The 20969-nt window shown below is 40.6% G+C and overlaps 1 protein-coding gene across 3 annotated transcripts in view; it reads left to right on the top strand.

The window, feature by feature from the left end:
- LOC140651903 (sodium/hydrogen exchanger 9B2-like) overlaps positions 1-20969 on the top strand; it is a 32774-nt gene that overhangs the window by 3345 nt on the left and 8460 nt on the right. Inside the window, exons 1-11 of one of the 3 annotated variants that reach the window (XM_072862002.1) lie at positions 586-800; positions 1379-1562; positions 3065-3235; positions 5949-6091; positions 8011-8138; positions 9047-9222; positions 9749-9855; positions 10991-11140; positions 13484-13592; positions 13816-13952; positions 14929-20330. In XM_072862002.1, coding sequence (XP_072718103.1) covers positions 792-800; positions 1379-1562; positions 3065-3235; positions 5949-6091; positions 8011-8138; positions 9047-9222; positions 9749-9855; positions 10991-11140; positions 13484-13592; positions 13816-13952; positions 14929-15168 — 1554 coding nt within the window. In that variant the 5' untranslated portion in view covers positions 586-791 and the 3' untranslated portion in view covers positions 15169-20330. Of the gene's footprint in view, positions 1-585; positions 801-1378; positions 1563-3064; positions 3236-5948; positions 6092-8010; positions 8139-9046; positions 9223-9748; positions 9856-10990; positions 11141-13483; positions 13593-13815; positions 13953-14928; positions 20331-20969 lie in introns of those variants that run through there. The other 2 variants (XR_012042587.1, XM_072862001.1) reach the window with 2 other exon arrangements.

Raw genomic sequence — 20969 nt, 5'->3', positions numbered from 1 at the left:
CAGCATAAGTTTTACAGTCAGCTATGGAAGAGAATTACATGGACTTAAGATTGCTTCTTTGCTTTCAAATTGTGCCTATCTGTCCACTTGCTGAAAGTTGTTCGTGCATCTCTTCCTTTTTTTATTTAACAAAAATTAAAAACCCCACAGTTTTAAACTTCCTTGTGTGTATTTCTAGTGTTGACTTCTATGGCTTTAGAAAAGACTTGCAGTAAATGTAAGTTATGTAACATAAGTGATAATGTTAATACAAAAGGCACTTTAGAGTAAACATATAATATTGACTGTAAAGATAAGTACCACATGGCATATATTTATACATATGGGTAGCTGGTGGTCACCGAATCACAGGCTAGATAACCAAGTAACTCCATGCTGAAAGCTCACAAGATTTGTGTTCCAACTGTGACTCTGAGTAAAGGAAATATATATATCTATATATATAGAGAGAGAGATGAGACAGAAAAAAAATGGGAAATGTGGAACTGTTACTGGAGGAGAGCCAAACCACATTATAGGCAAGAATTCCATGTCCATGCTATGATAATGAGCTGACATGAAGGTGAATAATCATAAGGGAAGGTAGATGATTAACTTGTCAAAAATAAGGACCCTAAAATGAAGTGAGACACATATCCAAAAATGGTCAAAAAGTGCTTTGGCTATGAATATGGATAAGTAGATGAATCAGTATAAGAGAACAGCTGCAAGGAACTATTCTTCAAGGAAATAACTCCCAGAGTAGTGTTTCTCCATCTCTACCTTGACTTACCAGCTTGAGCCTTCCAGCAATGGATCATGTGAGTAACGCTTGCACTGGCCAGCTGTTCTGTTTCTTTCATCTTTGTCTAATCACAAGTAGGTTTTGTTATTTTAGTTCAAGGCTTTGCAACAGACGTTATTTAGGAGTTATATGAAAGACACTGTCTCCCTGGAATGATGCTAATTGTTAACTGTATTGTGGAATCCAGTCTGGAAGCAGAACTCTATCAAACTGTAGAAAATATAGATAAATACTTAGCTCATATACAAGGCAAGCTGAACCTGGCCTGTTAATATTGTTTCTTCATCAAATATGCTGATACTGTTGCTGAACAGGTGCTATTTGTATTGGGGCAGGAGTCCTGTCAGTTGCCGATAAAAAGGCAAACGTCCTGCAGTCTCTTGTATGCAGTTCTTTGTGCCATGCAAAACCAAACACATAACCAAAAATCCCAAATACACCACAAAGCTGGACCATTCCTACAGCAATTGTGCAGTTAATGTAGTCATCTGGAGACAGTGTGGATCTAGTGCATCACAGCTGATTTCAAGTCTCGTACACTCCTTGGAATGTATACAGTGCCACTTCTGAGAGCGCCTCGTTGTTTTCATTCAGGAGGGACCAACAGTGGGTGCCAAAGGCACTGATGGGAATATACAAACAGAAGAAACTGCTCTCTTGAACCATCGTGCTCAGCAACCTCCGGAGCCGACAGCAGGGTCCTCAGTACCTGCAAGAACATGGAGGCAAATATTTACTTGTCCTCCTCAGGGTTTACTGGCCCGAACAGTGACAAATGGTATGTAAGAAAGACAGAGTTTCATTAAACTGAGAAATGGCAAATGAAGTACTCATTTCTCTGGATGCGATGATATCTGTCCGTTGTCCTTGAAAATAATGAAGGGAAATAGCTATGTTTTTACACATCACGCTTTTGTTTCAATGTTTTAGCAGAAAAAAAAAAGAAAGAGGTGAAACAAAGATTTGAATGTATAGTTTTTGTTCCTCCATCCTCTCTTCTGTGTTTAACATGCTAGGTATGTTTTTGCATTGCAAATTGTTTTCATCAGAAGAAAGACCTCCTAATTCTCGTCTTGATAGTTCATTTTCGTGTAAGAGCATTAAGATTATTATCAACACAGTGGCATTTTTGGCACACTGGGTGGCTTTTTGTTGAATTAAGGCAACAAATATGACACTTTGCAGTGATGCCTTCTTTTGTTTCCTAATACCCCAGGCTTGCAAAGCCAAGAATACTATCTACAAGGCAAACTGACCCGTTCTGTTTAGGATTTGCCCTGCACTGAAGGCTCACAGAAGAGAATGCCTGGCTAACCAGTTATTTCAGACTTCTCCTAACAAAAGACACTTCCTTTGGCTTTGCCTGCTTCCACAGCCTCCGTTCTCTCTCACTTGGGATTCTGAGGCTTTTATGTTTGACAAAAATCTACTGGTCTTCCCTTTGCCACCCGTCACCCTCAAATAAGATTAAGAAAAACCCAGTCTGAAAATGCAATACATTTTCTGATGAGAATGGGGATTTATTCAACGCATTTTTTCCTCTCCTTCAGTCTTCTGCTTTTATATCTACGCATGCCTGTTCTTGTTGGATAACTGTAGGGACAGATTTGGGAACCTGGAGAGAGCACAATATTTTCACATATTTTACAACATTTTCACATATTTTACAACATTTTCATTTAATGTTCTCATATTTTTCAGGAATTTTTTTTTCCTGTGTATTATCCCTCTTTCCTGTATCAAGGGAAGTATCTGTACTACTTCAGGCTGTCCAGGGACATGGCCTTCTTCAGATATTTTTTTCCCAGGGATAGCAATGTATTGCACAAGCACATCTAGCTAAAAAATGATACCTAATTTATTATAAAAATGAGGCTGGAGCTGCAGTCATTAGCTCAAAGATATGCCAGGCTGTACAGCAGCAGGTTCTTACTGCAGTTCTGAAGTAGCTGAAGGAAGATAAGCAAATGCAAGATTAAGTTTGGGGCCTGTTAAGTACTTTCCACAGTGGCCCAAGGCTCACTCAGTACTTTTTGGTCCCTAATAATGATCTTGTTACCATTTTTTAAAGTATCTTGCCATCTATAAAACCAGGACATCAGTTTAGGGAGCATCAAAGATTAAACACATTGTTATGACTGAACTAATTTTTCAGGTAAGTGATTTTATTTCTGAAAGTCATGGTACCTTTTTCTTAATAGAAAACCAAATGTGATCTAATAGCAAACAAAGTTGTCCCTGAGAGATGATAAAATATGAATATTTCTTGTTTTGTTCCAGTTGTAATCGTGGTCCTGGTTTGGGCTGTGGTTTGGTCCATCACTGGGTCTGAGTGTCTCCCAGGTGGAAACCTGTTTGGAATTCTGTTTCTTTATTTTTTTGCTGTCATTGGAGGTAAAATTTTTGGATTCATTAAAATACGAACACTACCGCCTCTCCCTCCTCTTCTGGGTAAGATATCCTTCTTTCATTTTCTTCCTGCATATTTGTGTTGTTTAAACTGTCAAGTAATATCTGCATGCTAGGTATGTTTGGATTGGGAACAAACAAACTGCGTCACGCTCAAAATCTGTAGCTTTTCCAAGTGACTTTTATCTGGTCCCCTCCAAGAAGGTGCAGAATTCCCCAGACTGGCTCAAGTGAAATAGTCTGCATGTTGCTGAGGCTCTCCTCTTAATTCTTTTGGGGGCCAGAGAACTGTATACCTACAGATTCGAAGGTTAGTCTTTTAGTCCCCTCTGTCACAGTTACTTCAAATTTGACTTTAGCATCACTAAACAGGAGTCTTAATCTGGACCTCCTGTTACAGTAGAATAATTAATTAATAAGGAAATTATTGCTGAGCTGTTTCACATGGTATCTTGCACAATGGAAATGTTTTCCAAATAAAACACTACAGGAATTCCCTACTACTGGCAATCCAAAGCGATTTCTTTCTTCTCCTTCCTTTACCTCAAGATAACTGAAACCTGAGAAAATAAATTCACTACAAGGAATAGTTCTTCTGAAGAGAGTTATTTTGAATCAATCATGAAATTGGTTTTGATATCAACATCTTACTTCATTTTACATAAAAATGCAAAATAGAAATGGGAGATGAAAATGACATTAATTTTGGCATCATCGGAACCTTTTTAGACTTCTTTCCTAGAGGAGGTTTTGGTTAGATCAGTACAATATTGTGATGTCAATTCAGCTGAAAAATGAAGCTCCAGGTTCTTCTCACCAGCTGTGCTATGCTTAGTGCATAAGTGAGTAAAGCCGTTGACACAGTAAAACTTCACGGCAGAGTGGGCTACAAATATCTGCCTGTGCACGGATGTGATTTTGTAACCTGCGTAGCTGGTGGTGTGCCTCACACAGTAGCGCTGCTTATAGAAGGGCTAGATAACTTCATGTACGGCTCTGTCCAGGCAGCATGCGTGTTCTTGCACCCCTTAGTTTCACGAGCAAGAAAACATTCAAATGAGAGGGAGGGAAGTTTTGCATATAGCATGCATGCCTGCAATAATATGAACACAGAATGTAACACACAGGGAGTCTGCCCTTTCTAACACCCCCTTAAAAAAAAAAAAGTTTTTGACCATTTGGATTCTGCTTTTTTTAATAACATCTGTATCTAAAAGTTATGAGTTGAGCATGAAACTGCTTGTCAGACAGGTAATACTGAACAACAGAAACTTAAGCGTGACAGCACATGTCTGTAGAGTTGCTTAGGACAGACTTCATTGTTCAGATCCCCAGTCTTGAGGAAAATTGGAGACATCTATGAGTCAGAAGAGGAGGTAGACAATGGCTTTGAATGTTCTTTTCTACACTAAAAATACAAATCTTGTACTCTTACATGCCTTTAATCCACCTGTGCTAGGTGCAGTTGAGTGTAATGTGGCTGGCTGAGCACTTAAGCACCTTATAGTGAGCCTCTGTCTGAGAAAAAAAGGAGTGAAATTGCTACTGAAACAGTCATATAGTGTATTTTAGGTATACATTGCAGAGAGGTTTCTGCAGCAGGCAACATGGAGCAGAACAGTGAAGATGTCCTTTGAGGTGGAAATTTTGCTTTAAGTAGATTTCTAGATGGGGGTAGCTTTAGTGACTTGCGGACCTCAAGCAAACATTGCAAAGAGCATGTGATCATTATGGTAGCCTGATATAATTGTCATGAGGTACCGCAGATTAATTACTGTTTTTTTCCGTGAGGTGGTGGGAAGAACAATGACCGAAAGTTTAGCATGTTCCAGGACAAATCAAGTCCACAGCCAAGACTCACACCAAGCTGGGACCAACCTAAGCACAGTGTTTGTTTACTTTTTGTCTTTTTTGGTTTCCTCTTTCTTAACGTGGCTAATATAAAATTGCGCCACAGAAATGGATCTTTGAGTCATCAAGACCTACAATGAATCTCTGCAGATCTATATTTAAAGTCACCCTTTCTTGTACTTTTCTGTATCCTTCCAGAACTACAGTTCCAACAGCTTTGCAGAAAGTCTCCGATTAGACAGTTTTGCTGATATTTGCAAAAGGTTGGATCTTGCAAGTAGCTTAAGTAGAGGATAAGAGCAAGTTCCTGATTTTTTTCTGCCTTTTTTTCCACTCTTTGCATAAGTCATATTGCCAGAGCATTTTAAAATGTCTAAGTTAGTCCATGATTAGCAGTTTTAGATTATATTTCCCAATGAACTCCAATGAACATTATGGCTCCTCTGATACCTGCGTTTCTCACACCTAAGAGGATTTTTAAGTTTCCAGTTTCTGAGATAAATACGCCATATTAGATGATCTTCCTCTTTTCATGTTAAAACAAGCTAACAAGAAAAATATCTTTAAGGATGCAGAGGTGTCTTTGCTTATGGTAAGTATGACCTGCACCTGGTGAACAAAGCTGAATTCTGCTGGCTCGCACTAAAGCTATGTGTCAGCATCCTGCAGATTTATTCATTGGTGACCTGGTGTGTTCTTAGGCCATTTTCATTGCTTTAAACATGTCTCTCTCTTTCCATACCTCAGTCCCCATCATTAAAACATGGCTAATAATTCAGAACATGAATTGTTTCTTTGTCTCTCATAAATAAATAATATGGCGTCTATTTTTAAGAATTCTATGCAAGCTTTTAGTGCAATAAAAGCAAATCATTTGACAGGAGCTTATTTGCTTTCATTTAAGGGATGCTACTTGCTGGTTTCCTAATCCGAAATACCCCGTTCATTAGTGACATTGTCCAGATAAACCTACGCTGGTCTGCAGCACTGAGGAATATTGCTCTTTCAATTATCTTGACCCGAGCAGGACTCGGCCTGGATCCAAAGGTATGGCACCAGCCATTTGTGTGAGGCAAAGTACCCAACAGCCCTCCAAAAAAGTTGAATAATTGGTTCTGTTAAAAATATTGAACTGCTCAGTCTTCGAGTATCTGCAAATTAGAGCATTACAGAAAGTATAGTTTCTATTGTATAGTCATATGTTAATATTGGCAGCTGGATTCGTAGAGTAGGCAAGCAATCCAAAAGATACCTGAAGAAAACAGATTTTATGACTCTTTTCCCCCTTGCCTTAAAGAACTTTCCTGAATTTTGTGAGCAGAACATCTTGAGGACATGTGCTCCATCGTGGTCTGTCAGGAAGAGTTTACAGTCCCTGACAAACTCCCTGTCAGTTTACACTGACAAACTAGAACAAGTCATGGAAGGGATCCCCAATCCTTGAAAGAGAATGTTGCTTGTGTTGGCACCAATCAAAAAAACCCAACCAACCGAAAACTCCAAACCTGTGTGTCTTTTTTACTTTTTTCTTTTCTTTTTTTTGAATCATTGCCATTTTAATGCAAATATATTAATTGCAAAGATGAGTCCCGCTGCACTACAGAAACAATGCTTCACATCACGGTAAAGCCCATAACGCTCCTGTGAACAAAAAAATAGTCTTTGTCCACATACTATGAAATGTGATGTTCCATAAATTAATGAAGGCAAGGTTTTGCTTGATCAAAATCAGCTGGCTGAATTAAAGCTGTACCATATTGGCTTGTACCTACTTAAGTTTAAGGGACTGCTTAAAGTTTTATATAAAACTTATGTCAAATATAGCTCGTTCAGAACAACTAAACTGATTTTTCTTCTAAACCAAGATGAAAACTGGGCAGTTGCCAATGCTTCAGATATTTAGGAAAACAGGGTTTTGTCATTCTTGCAAAATGCCTGTTTCCTAGATCACCATCACCCATTTTTCCAAGACATTGAAGCTTGTATGAACATGGACTGTGTGTTGTTACACACGGCTTGGATGCCCAGTTCTGTGAGATTGCTTTTCATTCTATTCCGTGGCAACTTTTTTTGCCAAAGGAACTTCATTTTTGACTCATTTTTCTCCCATGGGGCAATCGAAACTGTCATTTGGACTCTGTATGTAGCAATGCTTTGATGCAGTTACAATTGTTCCTCATGTAACTGAAGCTGTGAAGACAAAGATGTCAGTCGCTCTGGTGATTCTCAGCCCTAATTATGCTGGGATAAACTGTGCTGGTAAAAAAGTGCAACTCATTGATTTTATTTTTTTTTCCGTGTCAAAATTAGGGACCTGTCTTAGCAACGTCGTGTTTGTGACTAACTATTAAAGGCAGCTGTTAAAAGTAAATACACTGTTTTAGAGAAATCTTTGAATAGAAATTGCTGAGCCAAACGGAACTTAATCTGCTCTGGATATCAAGTGAGAGATAAGAGACGCTTGGCTCCTTGCACCAAGTTTATGTAGTCCTACAACTTTTCATGATTTGTTCATGGATGTGGGGATAATTTTTTGGGGGTGCTCATGCAACTTGTGGGATTATAGCAAAATCTTTTGTGGATGGAGCAAATGACCTCAAGTAACTGTGGGTAAGTCAGCTGTGTTGAGGGTGCACTTTTCAGATGGATCCCAGCTAGTCCAGCCTCTCACATTTAGTTTGCTGAACACAAGAAGCCAAACAGAATTCTCTGCCACTCCTTCCTGTGACATGCAGGAACCTTGTCGAACCTAGATTCAGTGGGTTTCTCTGCCACACTTGGAATTTTATATCCAAATCCAGTTGCACTTGAGTCTATCTCTGGCTTAGGCCATGTAAAGCTGTCATATCCTGTACTGCAGTTCAGAGGGGATTCTTTTAATAAACCATATCAGATCGTAAATGTATTTCCTCTCTATAAAGCCAAGGGTACCAATACTAATGTTTGAATGTGCTTTTATATTGCAGGCTCTTAAGAAGCTCAAAGCAGTCTGCTTACGGCTTTCTTTCGGACCATGCCTCTCGGAAACGTGCACAGCTGCTGTTCTTGCCTACTTGTTCATGCATTTGCCATGGCAATGGGGATTTATATTAGGGTAACGTACTCTCTTTTCTCCTGTATGACAAAGGTGCCTGTTTTCATGCTACAGTTAAATGATCCAAGTGCAGTTAGCCCTCTGCGCCAAGCAGAGACCTCAGTTCAGTGCCAGTTAGGAAGCTGTGCTTAGCCCCTGTGGTTGCTTGCTCACCATTCATGTCTGGCTCTGTGGCTAATTTAAAGGTCACGTTTCCAGGCTGTGGCGGAGTACTTGCATCATTGCTCTTCTGTGTTTGTCATCTGGGCACTTGAAGAAGAAACAAGGATGGTGCAATCGCTGAGTCTTGAGCCACAACACAGTGGGCTTTTAGGGACAGAAAATGATACCACAGTTTAGAGAATCTTCATGCTGGAATTCAGAATTTCCCCGTAGAGAGATGCACGTATGACAGTCTTCCTGTCACAAGTCAAGAATAAGGATGTGGATCCTTATATTCTGGAGTAATATCCTTGAAGAAGAAACCTTTTCCATCTAGTTCTATCTGAAGTGGGGGACTTGGTCCAGACCCACATACTGGAGCAAGATGGATGAACTTCTCCTCCTCTGCCACACACTGATTTTTATGAGAAGGAACTGGGCTACTGAGTCATAAGCACGTCTAGACCAGGTTCCTAAATTGGACAATCAAGGCATACATCAGGGAGCATAGCTGGCCTGCAGTGTAGACTCAAGTCTTAGTCTGTGGAGCCCTTTACTTTTAGTACCATTGAGTTGAGCAGGAAGTAAAAGCTGATTGCAGATTTGTATAGAAATATCCCTGCTTGTACTTAGCAGGGAAAGGTAAGGGAAATACCTTATATAAAGGTCTGTTTATTTAGACTTTAAAACAGTTGGGGTCAGAACATTTTGAAGTTTTTTAGTTCAGTGCTTTCTTTTTAAGAGAGGCTGAACCTGTGTGTTTTCAGTTTTGTTCTAGGTGCAGTCTCCCCTGCTGTGGTGGTTCCCTCAATGCTGATTTTACAAGCTGGGGGATATGGGGTGGAGAAAGGTGTCCCAACTTTGCTAATGGCAGCTGGCAGCATTGATGACATTCTGGCTATTACAGGCTTCAACACTTGCCTTGGGATGGCTTTCTCTTCCGGTATGCTGGTTAATCTGTACATAGTGAAATCCAGAACAAACAGTGATGTTTTGAGGAACGTGTGCTCTGTTATGACTGACAGTTTGTAACTTAATGACATCTCCTGATAAAGTTCATATATGGACTTGAATATTGAAAGGGAAATTATCCGTGATCAAAAGTCTTTGTGTAACATTGTCTGCTCTGAGTTGTGGGTCACACCAGCTTTCAGAGGACATTTTTCCCTGTCTGCTCCCTCAGCTGCCAAGTCTGGTCCCTGCATGCCCAACATAAGGGCTTTCAAATTTCCGTGGGTTTGGCAATGTTCTCACAGTGGCTCTTTCTCTGGCTTCTCTGGCACACTCTCTTGGCATGAGCTTGCACTATCCAGTTGTTTCAGGGTCATAGGTTCCTTCCTAAACCCCTTTACCCCCAAGTAATTTAAAGCAGACACTGTCCTGGAATGGCCGTTATAGGTCTACAGTGTGGTTTGTCCATGAAGGGTCTGTGTGTGGCTTACCGAACCTGTTTTTCTTTTGCCAAATAGGTTCTACTCTGTACAATGTCCTCCGTGGGGTGCTGGAGGTTGCTGTTGGCATAGCAGCTGGGGGGATTCTGGGAATGTTTGTTCGATATTTCCCAAGTCGTGATCAGGTAAAAACCCAGTAAAAAAAACCTTTTATAAAATAGAGATTCTTTGCTAAGGGATGATACGCTTAAGTTATTCATTTCCAAGCTTCATGTGAAGCTGCTTTTGGGGAAAGCTGTGTACAGTGCTAACAGCTTCCAGGTTGCAAAGCCTATCAAGTGAGGATGTGTTTTATAGGTGATTACTTGTTTACTGCAACAATAACAATGTATGATCTCGTAGTCCTTCCTCATGCAGAGTTTGGAACCCAGCTCACCGTCCTGCTGTCATTGAAGGCAGTGGAAATGTCCACATGTAAAGGAGAAAGGGTCTGATACATATTTCAGGCAGTAAAATAATCATCAGATTGATGTGCGACACATTTACTTCTATAAGGTGTTTCCAGTAGGCCTAAGATTAAAAACGAGTAAAGCGGACAGATTGTGGGCTTTAAATAATTGCACATATCATTAATGCTGATTGGTATGTGTTACTTTCAATAAAAATTAAACTTATATAAAGTGGTAGATCAATTTACTATCAAGGGGCGATTAAGTGAACAGAAAATTGTGGACGAAAGTAGATATGTTCTGGACTACTGAAGTCACTATTGCCCTCAGTGGGATGAAATTTTCCTGTTATTAAATAACATAAGAAGTGTGGTACAGGAGCCAAAGAGATAAATAGAAATGGGGAACAACGGCAGAGATGTAACTGTCTGCTCTGAGATCAAATAAAACTAGACTGTCCCTGTCAAACGTTTGTATGACTTGTCCTTCAAAGCATCTAGTGGCAAGGATTTCGCCTCTCCTTGGATACCAGTACTTGACTGTACAGGTAGGAAATCCTGTTATCACAGAGTTGAAGCAGGGCTGTTAGAATAGAGCATGATGTTCCCTGTCATACAAAAAGCCTTTTGACAACAAGATTTTGTACGGGCAGAGGAAAGAAAATATTACATTTCTAAAATTTTAATTTCTTAGGAATTAATGTCCAAAAAAAAACCTCAACTCAACTGGATAGTTCAAGTCTCACTTGAAAGCTTTGATTCTTTCACAATGGTTAATGGTAATTGTTATTTTCAAAATTAACAGAAGTAAACTTTTTCCTCCATTTCTAAACGAAATTTACTTTTTTGTTTGTCTCTTTCCTTGGCTGCAGGCATCTCTGGCATGGAAGAGGTCATATTTTGTACTTGGGCTGTCCATGTTTGCTGTTTTTGGCAGCATCTACTTTGGCTTCCCTGGATCAGGAGGGCTCTGCACATTAGTCTTAGCTTTTGTTGCAGGTGTGGGATGGTCTGATGAAAAGGTGAATGTTTACATAAAGCAGCACAGCATACCAAAACTCCTTTGAATGGACAGCTTGACAGGAGTTTGAATTTCTGTCAGGAGTGGTAACGGTGCATTTATGAAGCTTTAGGGGGTGTATGAATTCTACGTTTATTTCAGAAGTCTTTAACATTTAGCATGACAGAAAGTTACCATGTTGTGAATATATATCGATATAGAGCCTAACATACTGACATAGAAATGCTCACAAGCTTTTCTTAGACATCTTAAGCCCTGTAAAGGAGATTTAGTTGTCAAGGCACTTGACTAGGAATCCAAAGTTTTGTGTCCCAGCTTTGTGAGTGTCTGTAACCTTACACAGTCACTTTATGGTAAGATTTACAAACAGGTGTCCAAAATACAGTTGCGCACATGGCCTGAATACCCTGAGGTTTTGTTCCCTGTGGTTTTGGGGGGCGTGAAATGGAAAACAGTAATTAACCACCCTCTCATCTTTCCCAAATCCCAGCCAGTGTATTCTGGATAAATTAGAGAGCAGGGTGCCCACAATAAACGGTGGCCCACAGGGTGCCCACAATAAACGATATAAGGCCATACAAAAACCATACAAAAGACTGCTTTTTAGTGACTTTCTCTTAACTGCTAAGCCTGCTTCCTCTTACTGTTGCTGCCCCGCTGCATTTCTGTACCTTGGCATGTCTCATTGCCTCTTTTGATTGATACCATCTACACTTAATGTTTTGAGGGCATCTTTCTCTCCACAGCTGTAGCCTTGCGACATGCAGTAGGAGAAGGGGAGAAGAAGAGAAAGGAAAGGGGATCAGACATAGCAGAGTCCACATTATTATCCCCATCTAGACCCTGACTTCAGTAAGATCTCAAGGTTTGTTAAAACAATGAAGAAGAAACCATGGTTTCTATTTATTACATTGTTGTCCAATTTTAAAAGAAGAAAAACTCATCTTGGGACTTAACTACTTAGGGACATTACAACTGATAAAGCTCTCTACTGAAAAGCTCTTAAACCATTTCAGAAGGAAGGACCTTAAAAGAGTATATGTAGTCTATAAATGCTTAGTTTAAATTCTTTCAATCAGTGAATGAAGCTTCTTGGCCTTAAGGATGTTGATTTCAAATGCCTTACCTCTCTTTTATCAGATCCAGTCAGAGATGTCTGCATGCTGTATGCTCAACATATTACCAAGGTTTTCCTGCTGAGCTTCTCAAAGTCCACTGCCTCCTACTGTCCCTCGTGGAAGGCACTTGGCAAATACTGTCCACAGAGAGCAAGGAACATTGTACCTATTGCTGAAGCAGTTAAATGGGCAGTAAACAGAGCGAAATAATACTAACATCTGTAAAGAGGATTTTTTTTTTGCCAAAAAAGGGTGAGATAACAGGGAGAAATGAGGCAAATAAAGAAAAATGTTTAGAGGTCTGTATATTTTAACCTCATTCTCTTTAAGATTACAGAAGTTTTTGTATTGCAGTTGTCTACCATTCCATTGACTGAAGAGCAAGAGATGTTGCAGGATCAGTCCCAGAGAGAACACCAAGGACAGGACATGTCTTGCCCCTGGATTGATTATTAAGTGACAGAGCACTGCCCTTATATTTTCCATGCACACCAGCCTGAAGGTTCATTTGTTATTGTAGAACTCACCTAATTAAAAAAGAAGTGCTATTAGATATGCTACGTGTACCTCTTCACATAAGTGGAAGATTCCTGTTTATCCTGGCAGCAGTTGTTTTAGGAAAATTGTTAGGTGTAAACACAAGGAGAAAAGATGGCTTTGCCCTTATACAGTACATCGCACTGGAAAGTTCAACGCTTTTTGCTAGTATGGGATTTCAGACTTGCTCAGTCTAACTTTGCTCCTGCTCACATGGAGACAGGCCTCTGATTGAGTGCAGTGCGAGTGGAGTTAGGTCATGACTGCAACTTTTGAGGGTCTGACTGCTCAGATACAAATGGAAGAACACTTTTAAGCATGCAGTTCCCAAAGGCTCAGAAACTTCATGGCAAAACTGTTCAAATTACTTCTTCCTAAATACTGAAAATCAGCTATGCTTTATTTTCCTCCTCTTGCCTGCAAACTGCTCTGTTACTGTTCAAATATCAGTTATTTTTATTTCTCTTCTTGAGATAGCAAGCATTTATTTACTAGCAGAGCTAGACACACTCTGACCTTCAAAAGGTGCGCAACTGATTTTGAATCTTTTAGTATTAGGTCAAAGAAGGAGGAGCAATTCTGGACAATCTTTATGATACATTTTCAGTTTGTCCTTTGATTAATTAAATGTTGTGTCTACTTGGCCATATTTTTGTGAATGTACAGATTTTTTTTTTTTTTTATTGCAGAGGGAAGTAGAAAAAATTGTCGCAGTTGCATGGAATATCTTTCAACCTTTTCTTTTTGGTTTAATTGGAGCAGAAGTATCTGTTACATCTCTTAGGCCTGAAACTGTTGGTAAGATCATTCGCTAATTATCCAGCTTTCATTACTAGCGTCCAAAGAATCTCTATAAAGAAATCTAAAGCAAAGCAGACTATGGCTGACCCAAAACAAACAAACAAACAAACAAAAAACCACAAAAAACCCAACCCCACTGTAAAGCTACAGTTTTAGGAGGCTTATTTCCCCCCAGGCACCTATGCACAAAAGTTCTGAGAAGTGTTTGTCTTTGTTGCAGGGCTCTGTGTTGCTACATTAGGCATTGCCCTAGTTGTGCGAATCATAGCCACGTTCCTGATGGTGTGTTTTGCTGGGTTTAATTTCAAGGAGAAAGTATTTGTCTCATTGGCGTGGATTCCCAAAGCCACTGTCCAGGTAAACAGTCCAACATCACTTTCATTCCAGGCTAAATCTATTGTCCTTAGCAAAGCTCCTCATAACTAGCACAGCAGTAAACAGGGAGAGGATCAGGCTCAATACAGCAGCGTCTAGTATATGGACAGTTCATATTCTAAACTGCCCTAAATCTGCTTGAAAAGTGCGTAGAGAGCTTTCTCTGTGAAGGTGTATTGCTTGCATCCTGGGTTGTACTCTTAATAATGACAGAGAACTGTTACATATATCTTAGGAAGTTTAGCTATTTCTCAGCTGTTGCAGATTATTGTGCCTTTACATACAGATTCTCAGAACTCTCCAAACAAAGGTTAAAGTGTTTCCCTCTTACACCACATGAAGTGTCTGCAGGGACAGCCACACCAGAGGCTCAAAATGGGTTTTCAGGTTGTGGTCATTTTAGTAAGGGGTAGTCTGACAGCCGTATTGCTAGAGAAGCCTCAGGCTGGCTGCATTCCGGCTCCTTTATTTCAGTGGTCGTTAAGTCGTTTAGACTTGACCACAATAGCATGATTACTTGCAAACAAAAGTGAATAATCAGAACAGGCAAGGATTATTGCAAGATTTGTGAACTAAATTTTCAGAAGCTGCTACTAGTTGACTGCTTTCAGGACACATTCTTAAGGTGTGGCATTTTAACAGCTGTGATATGCAGTATACTGGCCCATTTCATTAATCACATTCTCCAAAAATGTGGATAAAATGGCAACTAAGCAATGCTCTTCACAGGAGGGAACCACCCAGATAAACTCATGAGCTTAGGAAATTGGAAGTATAGCCAAGTGAAAATTGTTCTCATAGGTGTAATACAACATTTGCTTTTCTATGCACTGCCTAGAAACGAATGGGTTGACTGTACTAAAAATGTCAAATTTATGTCAAATGTTCAGTCTCTTTTTTTCCTCTTTCAGTGCTAAAGGTTACTTGATCCGTCTCAGCAATGTTTTCTTTCCTGCAGGCTGCAATAGGTTCCCTTGCCCTGGATACAGCGAGAAGTCACCAGGATGAGCAACTGGAAAAGTATGGAATGGATGTCCTGACAGTAGCTTTCTTGGCTATCTTGATCACTGCTCCAATTGGAGCCCTAGTTATTGGCTTGGCAGGGCCCAGACTTTTGCAGAAGGCTCAGACAAATAGCAAGGAGGATGAGGAAGGTGCTGAGGTTGGAGAAGAGGCAGAGGCCTGTGAACCTTCATAAGACAGACAACTACAGGAATATGGTCCTTCAGCTCTTACACTTCTGTTTACTCACACAGCATGTCTGTAATCTTCCTGGAGGAAACCAAAACAAGTATCAGTTATGTCTGCTATTTTAAAAGCAGCCCTGGTGGAGTTTTATAAAATATTTTTATGTGTTGATGGTGCCTTAAGAGATTAAATAGCTGAACATACAGGGAATAGGCTGGCCAGGCAGTGAGTCACTGAGAAGTTGGCAGTCAACAGTTACTTGAAATGCGTGGGTGTGAGGCCAGGGAGAGGATCAGAATTGTTCAGGCATGGAGTGGAGTCATGAGGTGGAATATAAACAGAAGAAAATGGAGACTAATGTGAATAACTTCTTGATGACTGAAACTGGGCTGTGAGATGACAAGTTCAACAGCTCCAAGAATGCAACTTCTGAATTAGAGACTGCTGACACACAGTGAACAAGTCCCGCCACGGGTTGGTGATTCCCTCTCCTTCCTCATTCGGGTTCCAAAACTTGCCTTTTCCTTTTGCTGTTCTTCCTCACAGCTCACGCATTCCTTTGGCCTTCAAGGGGACTGTCAGCTTTGGTCGTAGCAAGAAACAGCACGTGGCACTTACGTGCTGAAAGACACAGTTGGGTCCATCAGGAACTATGGTAATACAGGTGTTGCTGGTGCTGGTAGTAAAAAGGACTGAGCTTGAAAATGGGATGAGGGTTGTGGGGAGACTGTAAGGCCTGGGAAAGGGTTGTATGGGATCGGGACGGCTGTTTCTTCAACTGTGTACCTCAGCCTTCGCACAACGTGATGTCAAGGGAGGGAAAGCCAGCTCTTCAGCCACTGAGAGTGGCTATGTTCTGGTGCTGGCCACTATAGGACAGAGGGGAGAGCTCCCCTCGGGTGGGGTTTGCTGACAGGGCAAGGCCAAGGTGGCAATGAGTTGTCCCTTTCTTCCTCAGCTCCTTTTGGGGAACTCGGCAGTAGCCGCAGACCTCTTCTCAAATCAAGATTCATGGGTCAGCCGGCATCTCCTTTGCTTTGTCCTAAGTTAATACTAATCTGGCTGAGAAAATGCCATGATCAGGTCCTCCTCACATCTGCATTTGGATAAGTGCAGCCAAGAAAACCAGGTATTTGCTAAAAATATAGCCAGTTTTAGCCAGTATAGCTCATTTTCCCAAGAGGTGGCTGGCTGGATTGACTGCGGAGAGTGGAGGCCTCTCAGATTTGCCAGGGCGTTTTTTACCTCTGATTGATGCAGAAAACTAATAGACTTTAAATGAACAGCCTTGAAAATGCAGTGCTGAGAGGGATGGTACAAAGCGAAAGGAGCCTCACCTCACCTACCTTCAGAAAGGCTGCTGTGTGAAGGCAGGTGTCACGAGGAAGCAGCATTCGGGACACAGCGCCAGCACCCTCAGCACGTACCCACAGGCTCTGCGGGTCTTTCCAGAAACACACGTTGTGATGGGCTGTGGGTCATGGTAATGACTGGCAACACTCGTGTCGAATATCTTGCCAAAACATTTCACAAGGGGGAGCAAAAAGCTCAAATGTGGTTTTCTTCATTTTAATATAGATGCCTCCTGCACAGTCAGTTGCAATATAGTTCACATTTGATTTTCCCATTCCCAGAAGACTTTCCTTTCTCTTCTCCTTGACTGTCTTAAAGCCAGGAGTAAACCTCCTCTGTTGATCAAAATCCTGCTCTTGCCTTTAGCTTTGGTATCAGTTAGGGTTTAGTATTGACCCATTACAGATACCAGCAAATCTTCCTTACTCTGCTATGTTTTGTACAAGTAACTAGCTCTGAGTAGGTCATTCCCAGCTCCATTCTGAGGCATGGAGTCAGTACAGCATCCCTCAGAAACTGGAAGTTTTATTTTGTTATTTTTAGTAAGGATGTTAGAGCATGCCTATAATCAAGGTGGACAATGCCTCCTTGCAGATTTCTATACTACAGTTCACTGAACTCGTTTTACAGGATACCCTATAGAATATATTTGATGTGTCTAGATATTTTTGGCATCAGTAAGTGAGAATTAATTATATTTTAGCACTTACTTTTAATATGCAACACAAAAATGTACAAAAATACTTTTAAAAGAAAACTATCTGAAACTGTATTATTTGCAGAGTGTCCACGTATGCCTCCGTATACAGATTAATTACAGCTCAGTATGTGCGCCTTTGTATATGTCTTCCTCTCCAAGCCAAAAAGAAAGCTTCCTGAGAAATATTTAAGGTTCATAGCCTGCAATTCCAGCATGGTGATAAAAATACCAGGAAATTCTTTGGTAAGTTTCCCCCTAACAGTTGTCAAGTACATTGACATTTTTCTTACTATACACACTGCTGTTCTCTCCGCTTCTTGGGGAATGTACAATCTTTAGTTCAGTTCATGTTTGTCCCCTGACCAGAAAGGAAGATGCTTTCAAACTGCACGCTGATGAATGGACAGGGTGCTGTGCTTGGTGGTTGTTGTGTCAGCCATTGACTTCTGTGCCTTTTCTGCCTTCTTTACATGGCTGACGGAGGCAGTCTGTTACTTAACTAGGGGTACTTTTAATAGGAGCTTATTTTATTTGGAAATTGTAACATCTGTAAACCTAATTGATAAGATGAGAGAATATGGTGTTCAGTTCATCAGTGACTGTCTATAAAATAATTCTTGAGTAAAACTTACAGTAGAAGCTTTATATAGTTCATTGTTTTCATAAAGTTTTTATAAAAGTAGAATCTTCCTGCAGGGAGGGATCACTGCCAAATTTGGAGTCTGTTCAATAACAGAAGTGTGACGTGTAAGGATTATAGCCCTGTGAAGTTGAACACAACCTTAAGTATGCAAGCAAACCTCTGACAAACAGCTCTTGTTCATGATAGCCTCTGATACTTGCTCATGATCATAACAGCATCTCATAAATTGGATTTATCATGCTCCCTTAACCTCACTGCACTCTCAATTTATTTAGATCACTCCCACCATTCTGAGTGCTTGAATAGCTATACGAATGAAAAGTGTCATCTTGTTCTCTGATCTAAGCGAAATTGAATCAATTTTCCTTTCCTCACCACCATATGTGGATGCTTCTCACAAGACCCCTTTCTCCCAGCGTTTATTAAATCTTCAAGAATCAGGTTGAAGCTATTACATAGACCTGCAGATCTAAAATGAAAAGCATTAATGCTTTAAAACGCTCCTCTGCTTGCCTTCCAGAAAGGAACAAAACACTTGCATCTTGTCATGAAAAGAAATGTTATATCAATCAGGGCTAAGAACCTATGAGACTGGGGTTGTTTTGTTTTTAATAAGTATCGTGACAATTTCAGCTGATTTTAAATAGCAGTTAACTTTGAGAGATATGATTTCACTTTTTATCAGAGTTTGTGCAGGTGAAGTAATGACATTTAAGACCACCTCCCTTTTAATGAAATGCCATGAAATTAGCCATGAATAATGCATAAATTCAAGCCAATACAATCTTTATGCCATGCCAGTCCATGCCAGTCCTTTATGCCATGCCAGGAAATAAAATTAGAGCACAATGTGCAGTAAACTATAACCAGAGGAGTCCCGCTGTCATGCAGACATAATCACAGGCATAATGTGGGAGAGTACTGAGCACAGTATGTGTGTGCAGTTCCAGAAGGTTCACAAGAACCTCTGCAGCAGAAGGGTCTGATGGCACAGCACGTTCCTGGCAGCAAGCAGCGGGCAGAGTTACAGCAGGCAGCATATGGGAAAAGACAGAAGTTGGCCATCTGGAAGCAGGGAGTTGCACTGGCCAGGGGATGCAGTGATAATGTAATTATAATCACTGCTTTCTCTCTCTCTTTCAGCCACACTGAGCATTTTAGGGAATTTAGACTGAAGTCTAAGATTAACTGAAACACTTATGGTGTAATACAGCCACAAAACAGTGTATGAAAACGGTTTTTGCATTTTGCTTTTTAAATAAACGGAGTGCAAAAGATCAAATTTTGTGCCAGCTGCACTTCAATTACATTTTCTTTGCCTAGTAGTTGCCACAAGTCAGACACCTTTCTCTAAACTTACTTTTTACAAGTCTATGTGTAGTCTATTGTAACTATTGTTCAAATTCATAATCAAAAGAAAGGTAAACATTACTATTCTCATAGAGTGAAAAGGCATGTCATGACATGTCAAGCTCACTTCCCCCAATTTCGCATCAAGACTGTGAAGACCTGGTCTTACTGCCTCAGTCCTGCTCTTTATTAGCATTAGGGGCAAATTTATCCCTCTGTGTGGAGCTTCCAAATTAGGTTAGAAAAGTCATCTGGTGGCAAGACATGACCAAGCACATCCTAGGAGGTAGTTGGCTCAAATCTCTCAATCGCTGGTGAGAGACAGGGCTCTGCAGACAGTTCAGTTCTTGGCTATCTATCCCTGTAGACTTAGGTAGATAATTTGAACTGATTAGTAAATTCTTTGAGATTTTCTACAGAAAATTCTGTGGCCATGAGAGACAGTATTACCTTGACAGATTTTGAAACGCAAGGAAACGGTCATTTATCTTGCTTGTGATCTTCATTTTATTATTACCTTGCAGAAATTACTAAAATGTCCTTTCTACAAAGGAACTTGACTGAGTGCTGCTATTGCAGGCCCATACTACCAATGTGTTCCATTCCCTTAAAGACATAAGCAAAAATAAACACCACCCATTTGTTCCATAGCCACATTTGTAGATAGTTTAGCAGGAATCTCATCTAACAGCAAGCAGGGAGAAAAAATTAATTACATAATCAAGCCATGCTAGAGATTGAGTCAAGAGGTCAAACCTTACACTGCCATTCTCCTTCTAGAGGAACTTTGTGGGAGAAACAAAACAGATTTTGCTGTATTACTTACTCTAACATGGTTTGTCTGAGTAGAGCAAGGGAAGTGAAAACAGGATTGATGTATGTAGTTTACTTCTCAGACTTAGGAGGAAATCAAACTATTTGAATGCAAAAGTATCCTGATAAAAGCTGGAAGCGCATACAGACTTGTATATAATGACAGCCTGTTACAATAGGCTGTGGATTTTGAAGCCGGGGAGGGGGTGGAAATCTAAAGACAGGCTTTTGCATTTCACATAGTAATTTCTTCACCAAACCCAAGAATTGGGGCTTGGTGTTCAATATACCACATCTATAAGTGAATACTGAGTATAAGATATTTAGTAACATTATGGATTTTCCTCTATTATAAATGTTACATCCTAACATAATGCTTATGGTTTGCTCATTGTCATGGTTTAACCCCAGCTGGCAACTAAGCCCCACCCAGCCGCTTGCTCACTCCCCCCCAGTGGGATGGGGGAGAGAATCAGAATGGTAAAAGTGAAAAAACTCATGGGTTGAGATAAAGACAGTTTAATAGGGAAAGCAAAAGCCATGCACACAAGCAAAGCAAAACAAGGAATTCATTCACTCCTTCCCATCACCAGGCAGGTGTTCAGCCATCTCCAGGAAAGCAGGGCTCCATCATGCGTAACAGTTACTCGGGAAGACAAACACCATCACTCCAAACTTCCCCCCGTTTCTCCTTCTTCCCCAGCTTTATATGCTGAGCATGGCATCGTACGGTGTGGAATAGCCCTTTGGTCAGTGGGGGTCAGCTGTCCCAGCCGTGTCCCCTCCCAGCTTCTTGTGCCCCCCCAGCCTCCTCGCTGGTGGGGTGGGGTGAGGAGCAGAAAAGGCCTTGGCTCTGTGTGAGCCCTGCTCAGCAGTAACTAAAACACCCCTGTGCTATCAGCACTGTTTCCAGCACAAATCCAAAACACAGCCCCATACTCGCTACTGTGAA

Source organism: Ciconia boyciana, chromosome 5 (assembly GCF_034638445.1).
Source record: "Ciconia boyciana chromosome 5, ASM3463844v1, whole genome shotgun sequence".
NCBI lineage: Eukaryota > Metazoa > Chordata > Aves > Ciconiiformes > Ciconiidae > Ciconia > Ciconia boyciana.
Note: the sequence above shows the minus strand (reverse complement) of the source record. Positions and strands in the feature narration are given on the sequence as shown.